Source organism: Pelophylax lessonae (genome assembly GCF_965119305.1).
Source record: "Pelophylax lessonae genome assembly, chromosome: 9".
Lineage (NCBI taxonomy): Eukaryota > Metazoa > Chordata > Amphibia > Anura > Ranidae > Pelophylax > Pelophylax lessonae.
The window spans coordinates 24259158-24284826 of NC_138776.1; the positions used below are offsets into that span (position 1 = coordinate 24259158).

The 25669-nt window shown below is 48.9% G+C and overlaps 1 protein-coding gene across 1 annotated transcript in view; it reads left to right on the forward strand.

Annotated features, from left to right (window-relative positions):
* ENTPD7 (ectonucleoside triphosphate diphosphohydrolase 7) overlaps nucleotides 1–25669 on the forward strand; it is a gene marked incomplete at its 5' end in the record, with an annotated part of 61434 nt that overhangs the window by 19315 nt on the left and 16450 nt on the right. The window contains 4 exons of the mRNA XM_082268795.1: nucleotides 8458–8663; nucleotides 15525–15675; nucleotides 15865–15968; nucleotides 18369–18428. Coding sequence (XP_082124921.1) covers nucleotides 8458–8663; nucleotides 15525–15675; nucleotides 15865–15968; nucleotides 18369–18428 — 521 coding nt within the window. The remainder of the gene's footprint in view (nucleotides 1–8457; nucleotides 8664–15524; nucleotides 15676–15864; nucleotides 15969–18368; nucleotides 18429–25669) is intronic.

The window sequence follows — 25669 nt, forward strand, 5'->3', positions numbered from 1 at the left end:
CTCTGAGGGGGGGAGGGGATTCTTTTCCTTCTAATATAAAAATGTATTCTAGGACCATAACCACTTGCATATATATATATATATATATATATATATATATATATATATATATATATATATATATATATATATATTTATTTTATTTCAGGTACTTGTATAGCGCTGTCAATTTACGCAGCGCTTTACATATACATTGCACATTCACATCAGTCCCTGCCCTCAAGGAGCTTACAATCTAAGGTCCCTAACTCGCATACATACACAGTAGGGCCAATTTTTTTACAGGATCCAATTAACCTACCAGCATGTCTTTGGAATGTGGGAGGAAACCGGAGTACCCGGAGGAAACCAACGCAGGCACAGGGAGAACATGCAAACTCCAGGCAGGTAGTGTCGTGGTTGGGATTTGAATCAGCGACCCTCCTGCTGCTAGGTGAAAGTGCTAACCACTACACCTGTGTGTATATATGTATGTATATGTGTGTGTGTATATATGTGTGTATATATATATATATATATATATATATATATATATATATATATATATATATATATATATATATATATATATATATATATATATATATATATAATTATGGCTTTTCTTTTTCAGTGGAAACGCAGTTCCAGCACTGGATGTATGTATTGTCAAAGGGGTGCTGGGGGGGTCTAGTGATGCTGGGGTATCTATTTTTGCATGGAGATCTATTGTTACTTGTGGAGGATCTCTTGTTACTGGGGAATTATTTGTTGCTGGTAGGGATCTATTGTTTAGGGAGGGGTCTACTGTTGCTTGCTGCTGGAGAGTCAATTGATGCTGCTGGGAGATCTAGTGTTGCTGGGGGGTTCTCTTGCTGTTGCCTGTGGGAACTCTATTTTTTTTATTTTTCCTTTTTATCATTACCAGATTCCATACAAATTATTTAGCACTACAAAATGCTACTTGGCTTTGTATTCTCTAAAAGGGGCCTTACTGGTAGCTGGGTAGGGGTGGAGCCAAGGGTCAGTGCTCGGAGATGGGGAGTGGGTGGAGACCAGAAGTGACTTGGAAGGGGGGAGAGTTCCTGAACCTGTTCTGAGAGGGGGCAAAAAAAATATAAATAATTAAAAAAAAGAAAGTGTGTGTGTGTATCTCTCTTTCTCTTTCTCTTTCTGTCTTTCTCTTTCTGTCTCTTTTTCTCTTTCTGTCTCTTTTTCTCTTTCTCTTTCTGTCTCTTTTTCTCTTTCTCTTTCTGTCTCTTTCTCTTTCTGTCTCTTTTTCTCTTTCTCTTTCTGTCTCTTTTTCTCTTTCTCTTTCTGTCTTTTTCTCTTTCTCTTTCTGTCTCTTTTTCTCTTTCTCTTTCTGTCTCTTTTTCTCTTTCTGTCTCTTTTTCTCTTTCTCTTTCTGTCTCTCTTTCTCTTTCTGTCTCTCTTTCTCTTTCTGTCTCTCTTTCTCTTTCTCTTTCTGTCTCTCTTTCTCTTTCTGTCTCTCTTTCTCTTTCTGTCTCTCTTTCTCTTTCTGTCTCTCTTTCTCTTTCTGTCTCTTTTTCTCTTTCTGTCTCTTTTTCTCTTTCTGTCTCTTTTTCTCTTTCTCTTTCTGTCTCTTTTTCTCTTTCTCTTTCTGTCTCTTTTTCTCTTTCTCTTTCTGTCTCTTTTTCTCTTTCTCTTTCTGTCTCTTTTTCTCTTTCTCTTTCTGTCTCTTTTTCTCTTTCTCTTTCTGTCTCTTTTTCTCTTTCTGTCTCTTTTTCTTCTCTTTCTCTTTCTGTCTCTTTTTCTTCTCTTTCTCTTTCTGTCTCTTTTTCTTCTCTTTCTCTTTCTGTCTCTTTTTCTTCTCTTTCTCTTTCTGTCTCTTTTTCTTTTTCTCTCTTGTTATGGCTGAAGCTCTCTCTCTCTCTTGTTATGGCTGAAGCTCTCTCTCTCTCTTGTTATGGCTGAAGCTATCGGCTATAACTTCTGTGTGGGTTTTTTTTTTCTTGCCCCCCCCCCCCCCCCCCCCCAAGCCAGCAGGTGGCTTTTTTTTATGAAAGTGATCCAAGTGGCTCATTAGCTGCTGGATTACTTAGTGACAAGCAATCCAATGTTTTATTGAGTAAGTATCCCTTTTCCAGCTACAGAAGTCTCACTTCTTATGATGCATTTTTCATTGTGGAAAAAAGTGAGCTGCATGAGACCTCCTTGTAATGGTGGGGGGAGTTGGTATTTTGTGTGCTGTGATCTCTCCTGGAGATACAGAAAATAAAATGGTGCTGAATAGGGCAGCCTCTCTTCACCCGGCGTTTTCTCACCGCTCTGCTGCTATAATGGTTTTCAGTGGAGTTGTTGGGGCTGTTTTTTTTTTTTTTTTAAAAACTCTTAGATCACTCAAGTTTGTGTCTGAAAGGGCGGTTTCCAGAGTAAGTATGGCGCCCCAAGAGAGAGAGCCAACGCTCGTCTGTGGAGATTAACAGCTAAAATATCAGCGAATGCCTTGAGGGAGTAACATCTGACCCTCGTCCTATGAAGAGCAACGCCATACCAAATCTCCCAATTAGCCCACCTGTTGGCAAGAAGACTTTACACGACCGGACGCCTAACAACTGGATTATCTGCAGAAATGTTCTTCACATAATTATGTCTAGTGAAGGATATGGACACTTCTGGTGGAGATTCCTCGTACCCCTCTGTATGGTTTACACTTTATTACCAAAAGTATTGGGACGCCTGCCTTTACAATCACACAAACTTTGATGGCATCCCAGTCTTAGTCCATAGGGTTCAACTTGAGCAGCTTCAACTCTTTTGGTGTGTCTATAGGAATGTTGGCCCATTCTTCCAGAAGTGCATTTGTGAGGTCAGGCACTGATTTTGGACGAAAAGGCCTGGCTCACATTCTCCGCTCGAATTCATCTCAATGGTGTTCTCATCTCAATGGTGTTCTATCGGGTTGAGGTCAGGACTCTGTGCAGACCAGTCAACTTCCTTCACCCCAAACTTGCTCATCCATGTCTTTATGGACCTTGCTTGGTGAACAGGAAGGGGCTGTGACGGTAGTCAATTTGGTTGGGTGGTCCATGGAACCCAGCTTACTCTTAGATAGGTTGAGAAATCCCTCCCCTCAGCTCCCTAGGCCCCTCTTATGGGTAAGTCACCCTGTGTCTATTAGGGACACGGGGTGACCATGAAAATGATGGACAACTACTTAATGGACACAGAGAATATGGTTTGGATTACTTCAAATGGGGCAGTAATATTTATCAACCATATCGTTCTAGAAATATATGAAGACTATTCCTGGCCTGTTTTGATTCTGAACATGTTCATTGAAAGAGCTATTAACATTTGGCCTCTGTTCCATGTTCTTCAATGTAATCTGTCACTGGTGGTCTCTTCCTATTGTCTGTGTATTGAGGTGTGATGTGTTTTCTGCATGTCTGTCCTATTGTTAATTAACTGTTCCCACAAAGTTGGGAGCATGAAATTGTCCAAAATGTCTTGGTATGCTGATACCTTAAGAGTTCCCTTCACTGGAACTAAGGGGCCAAACCCAACCCCTGAAAAACAGCCCCACATCATAATCCCCCCTCCACCAAATGATTTGGACCAGTGCACAAAGCAAGGTCCATAAAGAAATGGATGAGCGAGTTTGGAGTGGAGGAACTTGGCTGGCCTGCACAGAGTCCTGACCAGGGCAAGGCAAGTAATTTGCGCGCACCAGCCATCCAACCCTAACTTACAACAGAGTGGCCAGCCAATAATCTTTACATAACACTCCGGGTTATAGGCTGGCCAGAAAGAATGACTATAAAAGCCTGTTATAGGGGGAACTCTGCTCTGTTAAGCCCCATTCACACCTGGGCAGTTTGGGATTGCGACATAATCGCAGCAAAAGGCAGGTTCAGCTGTCATTATTTTCAATGGCACCTAAAATGCAGTGCAGTTTTGCCACGTTTTTCATGTGGCAATCGCAGAAAATCGCATTGCATGAGGCTTGTCACCCAAAAAGGAGCAGGAGCTTCTTTTGGTCGACGAGCTTCACAAGATACGATTTTGCTGCACGACAATTGCAAAAAAAGTGGCGTGTTTTTAGGTGCTATTTAAAACCCTTGGGTGTGAACCCAGGTGCCAGGATGCAATTTCTAGTTGCAATGGCGACCTGGCGCCTGGAATTTGTTGAGCCCTGGTTTATGTACGTATGAAAGTCTCACTCTGCTCTCCTCCTCCATTCACATACCTGGTTGTGTCTAATGAAGGATACAGACAGTTCTGGGGCAGCTTCCCTCTGTATGGTTTATGTACATATCCGGGTCTCACTCTCCTTCTACCACCTTCCTATTTACCTGGATGGTACAAGTTCTTCCCTTCTGGTGTAACATAGATACCTTCAGGCTAGACCACATCCTCTGTCCTAATGACCGCACTATAGTTGCGGGGGGAAAAAAAACCAACACACTTCTGTTGTGCATGCATGAGATGGACATGGAGGGGGTGGGGCGGTTGGTGCATTTTGTCTCGTTTAGGGTGGGAAGATTTCATTGTCTCTTGCCAGGTTTGTCCACCTTTTTGGCCAATTTGATGCCAAAAATGTGCCAATATGACTCAGCAGGTTCCTGGACTTATTCAGAGGTCCCAGTACTGGATAAATCATTATCTGGAGGCCTGTTTTTCCAGTTAAGGACCAGTCCACACCTGGTGCATACACTGCATATTCCTTGTTTCCAGTTAGGCCTGTGTTGGAGACTGCGTGGACTGACTGGATTGGTCACTGGTCCGAGATGGGTGTTTATGTGGCCAAAAAGGAAGGAATACCTTTTTAGTTGTTAGTGCCCGTTGATGGATAATGGCGGTGGGCCCTCTTGGGGATTGGGACGCTGCCTTACGGTCGTTTCAGCGTGTAGACTCAGATAAAAATGGAGCGCCGAGCATCCAGAGAATTGCACCTCCTTAACGTATGGTTCATAAGCATTTATTTAATATTCGCAACATATACATCAAGACAACGCGTTTCAGGTGAATAGACTCCCCTCTTCAGGGCTGTTGCTTTGTGCTATTTGATGGGGACAATTCCCATGAATGGTTATGTTGGATCAAGATTTCACAAACCAGGATGGCACTGCTGCCGACACAACTGACCTCACCAGGCGCTGCTTTCTAACCCAACCCTCAGCAGATGTGTACCCAGCACTAAAATCTCATTCTTACCATGTTCGTGTTATTTCGAAAGTCCTTTTCAATGAGCTGAAATTTTCACCTTTCATTAAAATAATACCTGATTTATTCTGCCCTGAAGGTTCTTGTTTGGGCTCTTCCTGGTATTGGGTGATGGTTGCTTTTGATTATTCTGCCGGGAAGATTCTTGTTTGGGCACTTCCTTTTTATGGGAAGATGGGTGTCTCCTGGTGGTACTGCCCAGAAGGTTCTTGTTTGAGCATTTCCTGGTATGGGGTGATGGGTGTCTCCTTATGGTCCTGCCCAGAAGGTTCTTGTTTGGACACTTCCTTTGATGAGGGGTCTCCTAGTGGTCTTGCCCAGAAGGTTCTTGTTTGGGCACTTCCTTTTATGGGCTGATGGGTGTCTCCTGGTGGTCCTGCCGTGAGGCTTCTTGTTTGAGCATTTCCTGGTATGGGATGATGGGTACATTCCGGTGGTCCTGCCCTGAAGGCTGTTTGGGCACTTCCTGTTTATAGGGTGATGGGTGTCTCCTGGTGGTCTTGCCCTGAAGGTTCTTGTTTTGAGCATTTCCTGGTATGGGGTGATGGGTGTCTTCTTATGGTCCTGCTCAGAATGTTCTTGTTTGGACACTTTCTGTGATGGGGGTGTCCAGGTCGTCTTGCCGAGAAGGTTCTTGTTTGGGCACTTCCTTTGATGGGGGTCTCCTGGTGTTCCTGCCCAGACGGTTCATGTTTGGGCACTTCCTTTTTATGGGGTGATGGGTGTCTCCTTATGGTCCTGCCCAGAAGGTTCTTGTTTGGACACTTCCTTTGATGAGGGGTCTCCTAGTGGTCTTGCCCAGAAGGTTCTTGTTTGGGCACTTCCTTTTATGGGAAGATGGATGTCTCCTGGTGGTCCTGCCATGAGGCTTCTTGTTTGAGCATTTCCTGGTATGGGGTGATGGGTGTCTCCTTATGGTGTTGCCCTCAAGGCTCTTGTTTGGGCACTTGCTGCTATGGGGTGATGGGTGTATTCTGGTGGTCCTGCCCTGAAGGCTTTTTGGGAATTTCCTGTTATGTGGTGATGGGTGTCTCCTGGTGGTCTTGCCCTGAAGGTTCTTGTTTGAGCATTTCCTGGTATGGGGTGATGGGTGTCTCCTTTATGGTCCTGCCCAGAAGGTTCTTGTTTGGACACTTCCTTTTGATTGGGGTCTCCTGGTGGTCCTGCCCAGGAGGTTCTTGTTTGGGCACTTCCTTTTTATGGGCTTGTGGTCCTGCCGTGAGGCTTCTTGTTTGAGCGTTTCTTGGTATGGGTTGATGGGTGTCTCCTTTTATGGTCTTGCCTTGAAGGCTCTTGTTTGGGCACTTGCTGCTATGGGGTGATGGGTGTCTCCTAGTGGTCCTGCCCTGAAGGCTGTTTGGGCCCTCCTTCCTATTATGGGGTGATGGGTGTTTCCTGGTGGTCTTGCCCAGAAGGTTCTTGTTTGGGCACTTCCTGCTACGGGGTTATGGGTGTCTCCTTATTATTTTAAAAAAATACTGGGTCTAAACCTAGCACAAGTCTGCATAAACTGAGCTGGGAGGAAGCTCAGACATGATGTAACGGTGAAGCCACAAATGTAGTAAGCTCAGGCTGAGGACGGTCGCTGACACCATTTGTGTTCCAGTTTAATCAGATTACAGGAGTGTTTTAGGTTTGAGGGTCTCATCACTCCCCAGCTCTGCGGTCTGCATTCTGCTTGCAGCAACACGTTTCTTCCCAGTAACCCGATTGTGGTTTCACTTGCTAGTTACTCACCATCTCAGTCAATATCAGTTTGGCCACCGGAGAATGGCGTAGGACTGGCCTAATGCTGGTTCCAGCTGCCTCCAGGGCCTGTTATCTGTTTTTGGTAGGAGAATGGGGCTCAGTTTGGGATAATTTCATCTCGCCAAGGAGTCCTAATGACGTTAGTTATCTCCATCAGAGCCGCAGTCTGTTAGCGCTCTCCGCTTCCTCCATTTTATTTCTGCACACTAAGCAAACCGGGAGGCTGCTGCGGCCCCTTTCTAGTGCGATGATTCCATATAATAGATGAGTTGTGATCAGCAGACAGACATGTTGTGGATGTAAGCAGAATATAATCTCTCCTCTTCCTATCCCCCGCGGAGTGTTTGACTCTCGGCAGGATGGATCTTATGAGGTGCATTAGGCTCATTGTCTGTACACAACACATGTACTATCCGGAATTCTCCTCCTATGTACTGCGTGTCGGAGCAATCTGTAATATAAATGTGTGTGTGTGTGTGCGTATGTATATCTATCTGATCTATAAAAATTTGTGTGTGTGTGTGTATATATATATATATATATATATATATATATATATATATATATATATATATATATATATATATATATATATATATATATATATATATATATATATATATATATATATTAATTTTTATACTAGTAATGGTGGCAATCAGCAACTTATCCCACCAGTGCTGGGTGCAGTGGAGTCATTCTTGGGTTGTATTGCACCGGTGACAGAACTTCCAGTATTACCAACCAGATTTCTTTGCTTAGATAGCAGCATACAATACAGATTATGGTCATCACACACCAGCGATGTGTATCACATTAGAGAATCGTCCAACTGTATGCAGCTACAACCTCCACTGACAGTCGACACAGAGATAGTGTGGCCGTGACACCCTATACATGGAGATATTTGTGTGAACTCTTCATGCCCATAGCTGGAATTTTGTATCGAGTCAAATGGCTCAGCCAATGTAAACTATAAGGTGCCATTTCTCTATTTCAGTCTCCTGTATTATAATACACGTAGAGGTGGGCTGTCAGTGGGAGTACCGGCCAGAGGTGGGCGGTCAGTGGGAGTACCGGCCAGAGGTGGGCGGTCAGTGGGAGTACCGGCCAGAGGTGGGCGGTCAGTGGGAGTACCGGCCAGAGGTGGGCGGTCAGTGGGAGTACCGGCCAGAGGTGGGCGGTCAGTGGGAGTACCGGCCAGAGGTGGGCGGTCAGTGGGAGTACCGGCCAGAGGTGGGCGGTCAGTGGGAGTACCGGCCAGAGGTGGGCGGTCAGTGGGAGTACCGGCCAGAGGTGGGCGGTCAGTGGGAGTACCGGCCAGAGGTGGGCGGTCAGTGGGAGTACCGGCCAGAGGTGGGCTGTCAGTGGGAGTACCGGTCAGAGGTGGGCGGTCAGTACAAATACATGCTATCGTGGTGGGTAATAATGGCTGTGTTCTTACATGTAACTCCATTCCCCTCCCCCCCCCCCCCTTATCTCTTGTATTTGGTCAGATATATCCATCCCATCTCCTTATGTGTTTCTGCCATCTCTTCTCAGGTATTTGGATCAGATTGAAGATTTGGAGGCCACAGACATTGAGGACACCAAGCTGAACTATGGCATTGTGGTGGACTGTGGCAGCAGCGGCTCCCGCGTGTTTGTCTACTTCTGGCCGCCACACAATGGCAATCCACATGACCTGCTGGACATTAAACAGATGAGGGATCGCAGCAGCAAGCCTGTGGTGAAGAAGATTAAACCAGGTACTCTTCTCTGAGGTATAGGTTGGTCTGTGCTGCTTGCAGGGATCATTGAGCCCTGATGAAGGTATAGGTTGGTCTGTGCTGCTTGTAGGGATCATTGAGCCCTGATGGAGGTATAGGTTGGTCTGTGCTGCTTGTATGGATCATTGAGCCCTGATGGAGGTATAGGTTGGTCTGTGCTGCTTGTATGGATCATTGAGCCCTGATGGAGGTATAGGTTGGTCTGTGCTGCTTGCAGGGATCATTGAGCCCTGATAGAGGTATAGGTTGGTCTGTGCTGCTTGTATGGATCATTGAGCCCTGATAGAGGTATAGGTTTGCCTGTGCTGCCTGCAGGGATCATTGAGCCCTGATGGAGCTATAGCTTGGTCTGTGCTGCTTGTAGGGATCATTGAGCCTTGATGGGGTTCACACATGCCATCTTCTAGGGACATTCAGGGTAGATGGTCAGTTGTCAGAGTACTAGATAGGGCTGAAACTAACGATTATTTTGTCTGACTACTAATCTAGCGATATTTTTCCGATTTAGTCGACTAATCTAACGATTATTATTTATTTATTTTTTATTTTTTTTGCTTAATTGAGTGTTTTTTTTTTTTTTTTTTTTAATCAGATAATTTTTATTGGAAACTTTTTTTGTCACAAACAAGACAAAACCAAACGGAAACAAAAAGAAACAAAAAACCAGCTCACATCTCGAGAGAAGTCGTCATACGTTCAGTAGACAATATTACCAGGGTACAGGGGGGATGATGAGCATCAGTATAGCAGGAGCCTACAAGGCAATCCGAAGCAGTAACGGCACAGAAGAAATGTACCCATCTAATCATGGTGAACAGCAAACCTGCCCCATCCCACATATCCAATTGGTGATGTCAACTCAAGCAGTAAAGGATATAATAGGTGAATCCCAACAAAATAACCAGTAAAATTGGAGGGCCTCATACTTCCCACAAATATACGTATCCACTACCCAGTGTTCAACGAGCAGCGCCCCCCTGTAGGCTGCCGGGTCTCAAAAGAACTGTTTCTAATACCTTACGTGGAGGAGATAACACCACCCAGGAACTGGTTGGTGACCAAATGAGTGGGAGCCAGACCAGGAACGTCCAGCCACGGCCCCCGAGTGTACTTTTTTTGATTAGCTAATTAATCCTTTGAATAACAAAGTACAGACCCCCTCAGTAAGCCCTCCCACCTAGTACAGACCCCTCAGGCTCACCTGCGATCACATGATGCTGCTGGAGTGGCGCGTGACATCTCGTCTGTGTGGGACAGTGGGAGGGATCGTTGGCGGCAGTCTGCAGCCACAGAGAGTCAGCTCAGTTAATGCGCAGGCACAGCCGCCCCGGGACGTCATGCCGCTCACAGCGGCTGATGTAGAAGACACCGGACACTCTGGACTGGAGCGCAGCGGGGGGCGGGGCAGTGCAGCCTGCAGCGGCCCCAATCGATGCAGCGGCCCGGCCGGCAATGCGAGCAGGGGGCGTGTGACGTCATGCACGTCGACGTATTTTTGTAGTCGACGTAATCGATTACGTCGACGCATCGTTGCAGCCCTAGTACTAGACACCATGCTGGAGATGTTTTATTTGACGTGTTCGGAGATGATGCATCCTGTAGGGGGTTATCGGTGATGATGAAATTAAAGCCATTTTAATCCTCTTCTTTCTAATTAGAATCCTTATGGCTAATAAACCAACAGCTGTGAAGTCTGTTTTTCTCTAGCGCTCATCGACAGACGTAGTCCTCGGTGATACACCACCTTCGGGTTATGTTACCTCCGCAGGAGCAGGACTAGACAGGAAATTAAAAAGCTCTGGCCACACCCTAGGGGCAGTCCCAGAGGGTATATCCTCTCTCTCTCTGCCTCAGCAAATCAGTTATTTTCTGTCTAGTTAGGAGTAAGGACCTAGATACCTTGCTGGGATCTTAGGTCCTGGCAAGAAATTTTTTTCTAAAAGGATTTTTGGACAGCTTTTTTTTTTTTCTCCAGTGTTCCTGTGAGATCTTCAAGCAAGAAAGCTGAACTGGGCGACGGGCTGGATGTTGAGATCCGGTGGTCACCCCAGTTCAGCCTACGAGCGCGTGCAGGCCATAGCTCCGCGCTGAGTCGGCCGCGACAAAGTCCCATTAAAGGACTGAACCCGCGAGTTAAACGTCTCGCTGAAACGCCAAAGACCATGAGTCACGGCGTCTGTATCGGTCGACAGCCCTCCCGCCCCGGTGGAGAGGGGTACTGTCAGGAGTTGGTGCCCGCCTGGTTCCGGTATGGTGAGTAGTATGTTCCCCCTGTTTTCCCTGACGGGTTTTGTGGTGAACGCGGGCCCCTCTCTGTATGGTAAGAAAGAGTTTCTTTCTATCCTATAACATGTCACAAATCCTCCTACTTTGAGTGTGATTTTATGTGTGCAAAAAGCCAGGAGGCTTGGTTTGGGAGCTAACAATCTATTGTATACATGTTTTAAAGATGTAATCTGTGGCATTCTGGGAATCTTATGGGTTAAGTATAAGCTACCTACCAGTCAGAAGCCATGGACATGTAGACTGCCTTCCAAGTCAGATCTCCAGCTAATAGCAGGCCTCCCGAACGGCCATGCGGTCCGCCAGGGCCGGTACCGCCAGACACGCCATATCCCCATGCAGAGAGAGTGTTGTGTGCCTGCAGCACACCGCTAGTCAGCACAGGCCGCCGCCATTTTTTTTGCTGGATCGCACGAGCCGCCATTTTGGCGTAGCCTCGTGTCTCCAGCATGGGGGCGGCCATGTTTTAGGTGATTCTACACCTCGTGGAGCTTGGGGGAGGCGCCGGAAGGCGTACAGAGGGGCGGAGCCGCCTCCTTTCTTCCTGGGCAGCCAGCCAAAAGACTTCCTGTTTGTCTAAGACAGCGCTGTAAGCTGTTGCAGTTCAACTCTGAACATCAAGTGGTGAGCCTGGGGGTCTATCTCTCTCTCTCTCTCGATCGATAGGGATCCCTAGCAGGTAACACTAAGGGGTTTTTTGTGGCGCTGAGGGTCAAAAAAAAAAAAAAAAGTTTTTCTTTACTTTGAATTATATCATCCAGGAAGTAACTGGAGTTATTATGGACCCTGTCACACAGATTCCCCCACCTGTTTCCCTCGAGGGGGCCTCGGGACCCGCCGGTGTACAGAGTATAGAGTCATTTACAGCAATTTTGGAGTCTATGGTGGCTCGGGTGGAGGCGGCCTGTCAGGGACGGGGGTCAAGGAAGCGACCCCCGCCTACCCCTATACTATCTGATACCTCTGACTCTGATTCAGAGATGGTCACTGCAGTTGCAGGTTCCTCTGCAAGGGCTGCTATCCCAGGTAAAGCCCCCTCAGACAGTGAGGAGGACGCTTCTTCTCCTGCTATAATTCAGGAAGAAGCATTGGTGGACGCACTAGTTGTGGCAGTGCAAGAAACCTTAAAACTTGAGGCTTTGCCGGCAGAGGCAACTGAAACAGAGAGGCCTTTTGGGACTAATAAGCCCATCAAGACGGCGAAGGCTTTTCCTGTACCTAAATGTTTTGGAAATCAGATTAAAGGAGAATGGGAACATTCTAAACGTACCTTTACTATTTCCAAGCGTATTGCTAGACGCTATCCGTTTGAGGAATCCATCATTAAGAAATGGACGGTACCACCAGTCGTGGATCCGCCTATTTCCAGGCTGAATAAAGCCACGGTTATTCCAGTGGAGGACACTTCGTCCTTTAAGGATCGAAAGATAGAAGCGGAGTCCCGCACTATCTTTTCTCTGATAGGGTCAGCATTTAGACCAGTAATTGTTATTGGTCTAGTTTCCCAGACACTTACAGAATGGGCGAAGATGGTACGCCAAGATCTTAGGGGAAAAGATATTCCCCAGGAGACATCTGATTTGATAGAACAGATCATACAAGGGCTACGGTTTATCTGTGACGCAGCCTTGGACACTACTCCCTTATTAGGGCATGCATCTAAGTTAGCAGTGATCCTCAGACGTGTGCTATGGTTAAAATGCTGGTCAGCTGACCTAGGTTCCAAAAAGACTTTGACCAATCTCCCTTTCCAGGGGAATCGTCTATTTGGAGCCAACCTAGATGAAATCATTAAGGATGCCACCGGGGGCAAGAGTACTTTTTTGCCACAGGCTGCAAAAGCTAAGGAACCTCGCAACAAGCGAGGACCTTTCTTTACCGCCCATAAAGGACGCCCGGCTGGTACTAGCGGGAAAGGCAAGACTCCTCCAGGAGGGTTCAAGAAGGGCTGGTCGGACAAGCAGAGGACCAACCCAGCCAAACCCGAAGTAAAGGAGTACACAGCCTGAAGGTGCGCCCCCACCCAATTTCAGGGTGGGGGGACGTTTTCACCGGTATTCAGGACATTAGATCGAGCATCAACCACTACTACCGGTGCGATTCTTCCCTTCCAACATTTAAGTACAGGAAGCGGTAGTTACCGTTCCCTGTATAGATCTTTTCCTTTACCTTTTCCTAAGATTAGTCCCGATACCTCACAGGAATCGGATCTGATTGACCAGATAGGCCAAGTAGCCTCTAGTCGGGTGACTTCGGTCCCTGAGGTTCAACCAGAAAAGATCACCTTGCCTGATAACTATCAGGTATCTGATAAATGTGTGGGAACAGAAAACGACCAGACTTTCTCGGATGGTCGGGGCCAGATACCTCTAGGGACGCCTGGTTCAGATCCAATCAGCGCCAGTGGTCCTAGAAATTCTAGGCTGGCCTCTTCAAGCCGGCCTGGCCGACTTGGACAGGTTAGTCGCAGACGTTCCGTGGGAACTTCGTCTCAGGGAGTGTCTGTAGTCTCAAGGACCTATTTACCTTCGTGCTTTACAGTCGCTGGTTTTAATGGCCTGGCCATTGAGACCCAAGTACTGAAGGACAGAGGTTTGTCTACTTCTGTCATTCCTACCCTTATTAAAGCAAGGAAAGCGACTTCCAGCAAAGTCTATTATCACACATGGAAGACTTATATTGCGTGGTGCGAATCTTTAGGATTTCCTCCACGTACCTATTCGGTGTCTCGAATATTGGCCTTTTTGCAACAAGGGGTTGAGCAGAAGCTAGCCTTGAGCACCATCAAGGGTCAAGTTTCAGCATTAGCAATCTTCTTTCAGAAACCTTTAGCTACCAAATCCTTGGTGCGGAATTTCATCCAGGGAGTGCGGCACCTGGCTCCTCCAGTCCGCGCGCCCTTACCGCCCTGGGATCTTAATTTGGTTTTGTCGGTTCTACAGAAACCTCCCTTTGAAAACATCAGGGAGATTCCCTTGCTTACTTTATCCCAGAAGGTGGTCTTCTTGGTGGCTATTACTTCTGCTCGCAGGGTGTCAGAACTGGCTGCATTATCATGCCAGTCCCCATACCTAGTGATTCATAGGGATAAGGTAGTACTTCATCCTAAGCCATCTTTTCTTCCTAAGGTGGTTTCAGATTTTCATCTGAATGAAGATATTGTACTACCTTCCTTGTGTCCTCAGCCCAAGCATCATCGGGAACATGCGTTGCATTCCTTAGATGTGGTTCGGGCAATCAGGGTATACCTGAAAGCTACGGAATCATTCCGTAAGACGGATTCACTTTTTGTGATCACGGATGGCCCCAGAAAGGGTTTGCCTGCATCTGCCGCGACCATTGCCAAATGGATTAGACAGACGGTGGTACAGGCTTATTCTATTAAGGGTCAGAGTCCTCCGTTCCCTGTTAGGGCGCACTCCACTCGAGCGCTCAGTACTTCCTGGGCCTTTCGCCATCAGGCGTCAGTGGTCCAGGTATGTAAGGCGGCCACCTGGTCGTCGGTACATACCTTTACAAAATTCTATAAAATTGATGTGACGGCATCGGCGGATGCCTCATTTGGCCGCAAGGTTTTGCAGGCCGCAATTTGAGGAGACCGGTGGTCTACCTCGAGGGTTTTTTTATGTTTGAAAAATTTTTTTGTTGAGTCTCATCATTAAGGATGAGCATTGTAAACCTCTAATTGGCACCGGTTGGGCCTTCTAGATTGGGATTTGATTTCCATTTTCCCACCCCTCAGTTGTGATACTGCTCTGGGACGTCCCGAAGGTGGTGTATCACCGAGGACTACGTCTGTCGATGAGCGCTAGAGAAAAATGGATTTTTGTAAAATCTTACCGTAAAATCCTTTTCTCTTAGCTCATCGACAGACGTAGTCCCCGCCCCTCTGTTTTGGAGTTGGGTTGGGTTAAATTCTCTAAGCACTGCTTTTTCACATAACTGATTTGCTGAGGCAGAGAGAGAGAGGATATACCCTCTGGGACTGCCCCTAGGGTGTGGCCAGAGCTTTTTAATTTCCTGTCTAGTCCTGCTCCTGCGGAGGTAACATAACCCGAAGGTGGTGTATCACCGAGGACTACGTCTGTCGATGAGCTAAGAGAAAAGGATTTTACGGTAAGATTTTACAAAAATCCATTTTTATATGTTCTTATGTCTTTTTTCACTTACAGTGCTTCTAAAAGCCTGTATTAGCTGAAGATTATTTTGTGGAGAATGGGAAACCCTACGTTACGGATTTATTTTGTAGGATTATCATTGATGGGTATCTGCTGCCACCTAGAGACTGTTCTATGAACAGATGGAAAAATGGCATTGATTATGCTGTGGACTTGGGGTTTAAAGGGCAGCTGAGCTGGGGGCGCAGCAGAGCTGGTGGTGGGGTTTATCAGTATTGTTTTGCATTTTTAAGGCCCGCAACTGTCAACAGTTTATCGGCCTGATAGTCCGCACCGTACACTGTAAAATGGATCTGGCTTTTTCTCGTTGAGCACAGATGCCTAAAGTCGATGCTTGTTGAACCTTCTGATACTAATAGCTGTTATTTGCTGTATGCAGGTATCTCCACCGTCTCACAGACACCGGAAAAGGCCAGCGATTACCTCCACCCACTTCTGAGTTATGCTGCATCCTTCATTCCAAAGACGAAGCACAAGGAGACCCCGCTATACGTTCTCTGTACGGCCGGCATGAGAGTTCTACCAGAGAGGTGAGAGCTTCCTACAACCATCATTGTGTCTAAACCAGATTCTGTAGGTATGGAAGGAAATGTTGTAGGGAACGCTAACTCTGCTATTGATAGTTTGCCTAGTTATTGGTCAATGTTAGCGATTCTGTTGTATAATATTTTGGGTTTGGTAGGTTTGCAGAACCGGCATTAATGTTGTGCACCCTTCAGTCAGCAGGCAGCCATCCTTCAGGATCTGGTGAAGGACGTTCCTCAGGATTTTGACTTTCTGTTCTCCGAGGCCCATGCTGAGGTCATCTCTGGAAAACAAGAAGGTACAGTGATAAAGGTTCATGCCAACAGAGATTGAAATAAGTGTTTGCCACACTGTCCTCGTGTACCTCCATCACAACCTCCGCAGTCCCCCCACACATCCCCAGGGAAGGGGACATGTGGATGTTGAAGGAGCTCTGCCGTGGTGATGGTCCATTGCTCAGAGACTCTGGTTTGGTTGGGAAGAGCGGGACATGAAGTGGGTGTACGTGCGTTGTTTTGTACGTGCGTTGTAAAAAAAAAATTTCTTTCTTTAGCATTTTAGGGGAGAGGAGTAGTTTTTGGTCTGCACCTTCATTTGTGATCATCTGGCAGCCAAGCCACCTGGTCCTTTGGCAGATCATCATGGAATTTGGAGGAGTATTACCACTGTCCCTCCAATCCAGAGATTAGAACATGGTCAGAGTTTAGTTCTGCTTTACCTGACAGTTGTTGGTCCCTGGTTGGTTATAATGTACTAAAATAATGGTGGCAGCGGGACCCGGAAGTTGAAGAGTGGTCTTTCTAGAACTCTGCACTCTTTCAGTAATTGGCAGAACTCAAAGGGGGGGGAGACTCGGGTCTGGGTGCTCTGATATAAAGTGATGTTAGATGTGATTCCAGGAAAGTTTGCAGAATTGATTCAGAATTTATGAGAGCCCCTCCTCTGACAACCATTCCTAGCAATGAGGGTCATGGGCACAGTGGGAGGGGGGGGGGGGGTGCAGCATTGGAGTATAGGAATGGGTTCAGTATAGCAGTATAGAAATGGGCGCAGTGAAGGGGGTATGGGAGTTTTTGCAGCATAGGTGTATTGGAATGGGCTCAGTATAGGGGGTATGGGAGTGGTTGCAGCATTGGAGTATAGGAATGGGCTCAGTATAGAAGTGGGTGCAGTATAGGGGGTATGGGAGTAGTTGCAGCATAGGAGTATAGTAATGGGCTCAGTATAGGGGGGACTTGGAGTGGTTGCAGCATAGGATTATAGGAATGGGCTCAGTAAAGCAGTATAGAAGTGGGTGCAGTATTAGGGGTATGGGAGTGGTTGCAGCATTGGAGTATAGGAATGGGCTTAGTATAGCAGTATAGGGGGTATGGGAGTGGTTGCAGCATAGGAGTATAGTAATGGGCTCAGTATAGCAGTATAGAAGTGAGTGCAGTATAGGGGGGAATTGGAGTGGTTGCAGCATAGGAGTATAGGAATGGGCTCAGTATAGAAGTGGGTGCAGTATAGGGGGTATGGGAGTGGTTGCAGTATAGGAATGGGCTCAGTATAGCAGTGGGTGCAGTATAGGGGGTATGGGAGTGGTTGCAGCATAGGAGTATAGTAATGGGCTCATTATAGGGGGGAATTGGAGTGGTTGCAGCATAGGAGTATAGGAATGGGCTCAGTATAGGGGGTATGGGAGTGGTTGCAGCATTGGAGTATAGGAATGGGCTCAGTAAAGCAGTATAGAAGTGGGTGCAGTATAGGGGGTATGGGAGTGGTTGCAGCATTGGAGTATAGGAATGGGCTTAGTATAGCAGTATAGGGGGTATGGGAGTGGTTGCAGCATAGGAGTATAGGAATGGGCTCAGTATAGCAGTATAGAAGTGGGTGCAGTATAGGGGGGAATTGGAGTGGTTGCAGCATAGGAGTATAGGAATGGGCTCAGTATAGAAGTGGGTTCAGTATAGGGGGTATGGGAGTGGTTGCAGCATAGGAGTATAGGAATGGGCTCAGTATAGAAGTGGGTTCAGTATAGGGGGGAATTGGAGTGGTTGCAGCATAGGAGTATAGGAATTGGCTCAGTATAGAAGTGAGTGCAATATAGGGGAGTATTGGAGTGGTTGCAGCACAGGAGTGGTGGCGCGGTATAGGGGTACAGGAGTGGTTGCGCAGTATAGGGGTATGGGAGTGGTTGCAGCATAGGAGTAGTGGCACAGTATAGGGTTACAGGAGTGGTGGCGCAGTATAATGGGTATGGGAGTGGTCGCAGTATAGGAGTGGTGGCACAGTATAAGAGGATAGGAGTGTGGGCGCATTATAGGAGTATAGGAGCGGGCTCAATATAGCAGCATAGGAGTGGGCACGGTATAGATGTGAGTTCTAGGTGGCTAAAGTAAAACTTTCTTTGTTTGGGGCCAATTTTGCTCTGTGGAATTACAATAAGGTGCAGCAATGTTCAGTACATGTCTTGGAGTGATGCAGTATTGTTCATTCTGAACAGCATCCCAGCACACTTTGTTATGGACATTCATTGCCATGTTGTACCATATTTTGTGCTGTCACGTCACATCCTTGCCACACATTGTGGTCATGTGACACCTGTCTGCTGGTGTGAAGAAGACCTGATGGTATGAAGGTCCCAACCCTGGGCAGCTTTTGTATGATTTCTGTTAGTTATACAAAATGTAAAGTGTGTTGTGTTTTTGTTTTGTAGGTGTCTATGCGTGGATCAGTATAAATTCTGTTCTTGGACGGTTTGATCATGACATAGATGGTGAGTCAGTAATTCATCAGATTTACACGTATATTCCGTAATTACTCCTCTAGGACACCTTGGCAGTTTTTATAACTGAGGTGGGTGGAGTGTAGGAGTGGGCGGAGTGTAGGAGTGGGCGGAGTACAAGCCTAGATTCCCCACTGAACAGAACAGGAAGTGCAGGTTCTCCATTTTTGTTTCCAGCAGCAGAACACGGGGCTTTGACTTCCTATCCCAATGCCTACCCTAAACCTAACCGTAATGTAACCCTTGGCACTACTAATTTATCACCAAAAACACATTTCTTTCATTCATTGATGGCCACAGCTCCTGATCTTCATGACCATTGGGTTATACTGTCCTCTACATGACTGCCTAGTCAGGAGTAAGGACCTATTTCATTGCTGGGATCTCTGGTCCTGGCAATTTTGTAATCTAAGATTATAGATAATCTAGATCCAGTGGTCACCCCAGTCTGGCCAGCGAGCGTGCGCAGACCATCAGCTCCGTGCTAGGTCGACCGTGGCATCGCCCTACCGAAACAGGGGCTTGCCTGCGAGTTAAACGCCTCACAAGGTTGCATACGATCGGGTCTCGGCCCGAGTCTCAGCATTCCTCCTGACCAACAGCCCCCCCATTTTGATGTAGAGGAGGTTCTGTCTGCAGCGGTGCCCACCTGGTTCCTGGTATGGTGAGTAGCTGTCTCCCCCTAGAGGGGGATTTCCCCACTAACAGCTGAATAGTAAAGAAAAGAATGTCGGCAATTACTGGTTAAGGAGCGGGGCCGCCGCGTCCTTTAACAACCGCCGGCTTTCTGCGGGCTTTCCCTCCCCACCCGCCAGCTGTCACCAGGCCTGGACTGGCTGGTGCTGCGTGTCCTCTGCAGCACTGGGTGTACTGACAGGTACCGCTCCCCACTCTCAGCAGCACAGATTGGATTAGTATGGATCCAGTACAATTGTTTGACCAACGACTGCTACCTCCAATCGTAATATCACAGGAGGTGGGGAGCGGCACCCTTCCTCCACCCCACCTGTTGAGCCACTGTCACAATTGGAGTTTGAGATTGGGGGTGTGCCCAATTTGCTGGAAGGGACGGGTGAAGAACCGTTGCTATGGGTGGCAGGCAGTGCACTTCCTCCAGGCTTCCCGCGTGGCATTTTCAAAACACTCCTCCAACTGCTGCTATGTACCCTGAGCAGTGCTGGACACAGGGAGAGAGACTCTCCACTGAATGCTGGGTAAGTAGCTGGTGTACACTCAGCTGTGATTGTTGTTGTCCTCCTGTATCTAGGACTATCCTGTACTATCAGAGAGGGCAAAATGGGGGTCTGGTGACAAAAAGCAAAGAAGAGTTTGGGTGCAGTGTCCCCACTCTGCCCTCACTTACCCACCTACCCCTCCCCACCCTGCCCTCACTTACCCTCCTTCTCCACTCCCCCACCCTGCCCTCGCTTAGCCCTCCTACTCCAGCCCTGCCCTCGCTTAGCCCTCCTACTCCAGCCCTGCCCTCGCCTAGCCCTCCTACTCCAGCCCTGCCCTCGCCTAGCCCTCCTACTCCAGCCCTGCCCTCGCTTAGCCCTCCTACTCCAGCCCTGCCCTCGCTTAGCCCTCCTACTCCAGCCCTGCCCTCGCTTAGCCCTCCTACTCCAGCCCTGCCCTCGCTTAGCCCTCCTACTCCAGCCCTGCCCTCGCTTAGCCCTTCCCCTCCTAATCAACCCCCCCACCCTGCCCTGACTTACCCTGCCCTCCCCTCATTCCAGCCTCCCACAACTCCCTCCCAAAACAACCCTCTACCTACTATTACAAGGCGATGGGTATCGGTAACTGCTATTGGTGAGTAGTCAATGGACTACCACAGCACCCAAGAGCACCCTGGTACTTTGTTGAGAACTACAAGCTGACTGCTTGGATGTCGGTAGTTGTAGTCCCTTTGTTCACAGAACTTTTCACTACTGTTTTTTTTTTTTTTTTTTCTTTAGATTGTGGCAGCGAGTGGGGGGAGAAGATCCCCCGTTTGCTGCCAAGATGGGGGATCAGGGGTGTGTGGGGGTTGGTACATTTGTAACAAGTTGAGACACCGGGCACACTGCATGTTATTGCACAACCCCCCTGGTCGTAACATCACCAAGCATCGCTCCTTTTTATTAATACCACCATTCGAATTAGCAAGGAGGGTTGGAACGTGGGACTAACCAATGGAATACTACATATTACCTATGGACTGTTCACTTAAAGAACTGATCACTTTGAATTCCCTTACGGTTTATGTACAATTCTACAGATTAATGGTTCTAGTGGAATTGTATGGTCCCTTCATTTGGGAATTTTTATTTAGCACTTGCACTTTATTAAGTATTGTATCATTTGCACAAAATGTTAAGTATTTTGCACAATATGTGTTTAGTTTTTGATATCTGGTGATCAAATTAATGGGTATTATTTTGCACATAGAGCAGCGCCAAAACCCATTTTCTCTTACGTCCTCCGACAGTCGCCGCCTCTTCATATTCGTCACATATGGGGTATTAGACTTTGCTCCGAAGGAGTAGCTAGGCAACAGAATATGTTAACAATAAAGCTTTAACATATCCCACCCTCAAGGGGTGGTCCCCTCAGTCAATACCCTCCTACTTCCTGCAACCATATCTCAGTTTTAATGTCTAGCTTGTCAGGAGTGGCTGGCTCTCTCTGTGCTGGGACTTCTTTTTAATCTTTTGAGTTTTCTCTCTACCTTTACTTAGCTGTTATTTTTGTCAGCATTAGTTAGTTCTTCGGACGAAGAGGATCATGCGGACTGGGTCTCGGGCTGATCCCCCTGATCGCAGGTCGTGGGTCAGTGGCTTCCCAGTCTGCCATCGAGCGTTCAGCCAGGTAACGCTCCTGGCACGGTGAACGACCCATCCCTGTTCGGTGCAGGGATGATTGGTGAGGTGGCTACCTCACCGGACGCTGTGCGGTTTCTTAACCGCCATTGTGTGCGTCTTGAATTGCGACTCTCCCTGCCTCATGTGCAGCGGCTTGTTCGCCTGTGCGGGTTCCCCACGCCATGTGAGGTAAGTGTATCTATGTGGGGACCTGTCTGTCTGGGGGGGGTCTCAGTCTGGGACTGTGTAACCTGCCTTTATTCACACTGCTTGTCTCCCTATCTCTCGGCTGCATGCTGTGGGCTGCAAGGGGGGGGGGGAGCTGTGTGACACTGTGTGTGTCAGGCTGGGCAGTGTGGGAAGCTGTGTGCTGTGGGGCATGTTTTTAATGGCATGTTGGGGCATATACAGCGATCGCTGCGGCGATCTAACATGTATCCATATAATGGGATAAAATTGTGTGTGTTTTTATGCACTGTGGAGCGGCGATTTCGGCGCCAAACGACGCCATTTTACCGGCGCCCGCTCCGGCCGCATGGTTTACATGCACGGCGGCCATTTTCTTGTAGCCTCCATAGGCTTACATAGAGCGCCCTGGCAGCATCACCTCCTCTTTCCTGGAACACCGATCGAGGCAGCAGCAGCAGCGGGGTCTCCTCAGGTTTTATCCTTCTATTCCTGTTTTCCATTGCCTGTATTCAGTCTGTATATTCCCTGTGGGGGTCTCATTGTGCCTGAGTGTGGTGCGGTGGGCTGCGCTTGCCGCGCTTGCTGAAAGGGGGCAGTTAACCCTTGGTTGTCTGGCATACAGGGGCAATGGATTCTCAGGAGGGCAAGTTTCCCACAGTATTGGTGGAAAGCCAGGGGACCGCTGTTTCCCCCCCAGGGGGGGATTTAGCCACTATTGTGGCTGGCCTTGCTGCCCAGGTGCAAATGCTGGTGGCTGCTCAATCTACTAAACGGCCCAGAGTTGCTCTGTCCTCTGATTCTGAGGGTGAAGGTGATGGGGCTGTTCTGGCAGGGACCCCCTTATCGGGGTCCCGCTCCTCTCTTGATCTAGTGGGGTCTGAGGTGGAGGCTGAAGTTGAGGGGGTCGATAATTCTCCCCCTGGCTCGCCTGAAGAGCTTGCAATCATGGATGAGTTGATTGCTTCCATTAAGCAAACGCTGCGTTTGCAGGACGAAGTGTGTCCCCCCGCTGCCTTGGCGGCTTATGGGACGCAGAGAAAACGCAGGACGCCGCAGGTTTTTCCCTGCAATGCTGATTTTCAGCGCGCTGTTAAGGATCAATGGCGCGATCTGCGCAAACCTTTTGCGGTACCAAGTAAATTCAAGCTGCGTTATCCTTTCTCGCCTGCCACTGATGAACGGTGGTGTGTGCCTCCGCCAGTGGATCATGCCATTGCGGTTTTGAACAAAGCCACTGCGATTCCTGCAGAGGGTTCCCCTGTTTTCCGTGATGCCACGGATAGGAGACTGGAGTCTCTTGCCCGTCATACTTATTCTGTTACGGGTTCTATGCTTAAGGCTCTGTTTGCTTCTCTCATGGCGGCCCAGGCGATCGCAAGTTGGACGCAGATGCTTAGGCGTGTCCTAGTGGCCGATTCGGCCTCGGCGGTGACCCTGGATATGGTGGATCAGATCCACCAGGGTGTCATGTATCTGTGTGATGCGGACCTGGACCTGATTCCGTTGGCTGCACGTGTGCACAGCGTGGCGGTGTTGTCTCGCCGCCTGGTTTGGTTGAAATGTTGGTCGGTGGACCAATCTTCACGTAAAACCTTAGCCAATCTGCCTTATGATGGGTCTCGCCTTTTTGGGGAGTCCCTGGATGTATTGATTAAGGGGATCACCGGGGGTAAGAGCACTCTCTTGCCCCATTTCCCCAAGGCTAAGGGGGCTTCTGGGAAGAAGCATGCGAATTTTCGGCCCCCTCAGGGGTCCTTTCGTGCCTTTCGGCCGCACTACAAGGGCAAACCGTTCAAAGGCCAAGGCTCTCAGAAGAAGCCCTGGTCTGGGAAACAGAAGTCCGGCCAATCCGGACCTGCGGCCCATAACAGTTCGGCCTGAAGGGGCGCCCTCACCCAGTTTTGGGGTGGGGGGACGCTTGCTCGGTTTTCTTCAGCCCTGGTTGGCCCGTGTGCGGGACAGATGGGTTCTGGAAATCGTTCGATCTGGTTACAAGATCGAGTTTCTCTCTCGGCCGGAGAGCAGGTTTTTACCCTCAAATCTACAACTGTCTCCAGAGCGCCTGCGGGATCTGCACCTGGCGGTGCGGGACCTGAGGGCTCAGGGTGTGGTGGTTCCGGTGTCTCATCGGGACAGATTTCGGGGGTTTTATTCCAATCTGTTCACCGTGCCCAGGAAGGAGGGCAAGGTTCGTCCGATTCTGGACTTGAAGGCTCTGAACCGCTCTGTGCGGGTTCGCAAGTTCCGCATGGAATCCCTGCGCTCGGTGGTGGCTGCCCTGGTTTCGGGGGAATTCATGGCCTCCATCGATTTGAAGGATGCGTACCTTCACATCCCCATATTCGAGGGGCATCAGAGATACCTTCGATTTGCCATTGCGGAGGATCACTACCAGTTCGTGGCGTTGCCCTTTGGGCTCGCATCGGCTCCGCGGGTCTTCACCAAGGTGCTTGCACCGGTTCTGGCATTATTGAGGGCCCAGGGCATTTCTGTCCTGGGGTATCTGGACGACATTCTGATTCGGTCTGCGACCAGTCAGGGTCTGGAGAAGGACCTGTCTGTCACAATGCGAACTCTGCAGGAGTTCGGTTGGACGGTAAATGTTCCAAAGTCGACACTGAGTCCGTCGGTTCGTCTTCCCTATCTGGGAATGATACTGGACTCGGTGCAGGCGAAGGTCTTCCTGCCGGAAGACAAACTCAGGACTCTTCGGGAGGAAGTCAGGTCCCTCAGGGACGTTCCACACTCGTCTCTGCGGACGTGTATGAGATGTCTGGGATTGATGGTCTCGGCCTTCGAGGCGATTCCTTTCGCTCAGTTTCACACGCGGGGTCTCCAGGCGGAGATCCTGTCCAAGTGGGACGGGCGACCTCAATCTCTGGATCTTCAGATCTCGTTGAGTCATCGCACCAGGGAAAACCTTCTGTGGTGGCTACAGTCCCCGTTGGTGTCCGGGGGCAAGTCGTTTCGTCCGATCTCGTGGACGATAATCACTACGGATGCCAGCCTGTCGGGCTGGGGTGGTGTTCTGGGCGTTCTGTCCGCCCAGGGGACTTGGTCGGAGGGGGAGTCTTCCCTCCCGATCAACATTCTGGAATTACGTGCAATAAGGCTCTGTCTTCATCGCTGGACGGACCGGCTGCAGGGCTGCCCGGTTCGGGTGCAGACGGACAATGCCACGGCGGTGGCCTACATCAACCACCAAGGGGGCACCAGGAGTGCCCGAGCGGCTCGAGAAGTGGCCGACATTCTGTCTTGGGCCGAGACTCATGTCCCGGCGATAACGGCGGTTCACATTCCGGGAGTGGAGAACTGGCAGGCGGACTATCTGAGTCGCCAGACCCTGGATCAGGGGGAATGGTCTCTCCATCCGGCTGTCTTCCAGATGTTGTGCGCGAAGTGGGGTCTTCCAGATGTGGACCTGTTCGCGTCTCGCCTTCACTACAAGGTGAAGAGGTTCGTGGCAAGGACGCGCGACCCTCGGGCAGACGCGTCAGACGCGTTGGTGGCCCCGTGGCATCAGTACAGGCTGATGTACGCTTTTCCACCGATTCAGTTGCTGTCCAGGTTCCTTCGCAGGTTACACTCGGAACGCAGCACGGTGATTCTTGTGGCACCGGACTGGCCTCGCCGGTCCTGGTACGCAGACCTCGTGAATCTGGCGGTCGACGCCCCCTGGTGTCTGCCTCTTCGAGACGATCTACTGTCTCAAGGACCGATTTACCATCCTGCTTTACAGTCGCTGGCTTTGACGGCCTGGCTGTTGAGACCGAGGTCCTGAAGGAGAAGGGTCTCTCTCCAGAGGTCGTTCATACCTTGATCAACGCGAGGAAGTCTTCCTCGGGAAAGGTTTATTACCGTACTTGGAAGGCCTATTTTGCCTGGTGTGAGTCCAGGGGGTTTTCACCCCGCACGTACTCGGTTTCCCGTGTGCTGTCTTTCCTTCAGACGGGTGTCGATCAGCGTTTGGCGCTGGCCACGATAAAGGGTCAGGTGTCTGCGCTGGCCGTTCTGTTTCAACGTCCCGTGGCTTCCAACTCCTTGGTTGGCACTTTTATTCAGGGTGTGCGGCATCTGGTTCCTCCTAGGAGGGATCCTTTGCCCCCCTGGGACTTGAATCTAGTTCTATCTGTGTTACAACGTGCTCCTTTTGAACAGATCAGGGAGATCTCGTTGTCTCTGTTGTCCAAAAAGGTCGCCTTT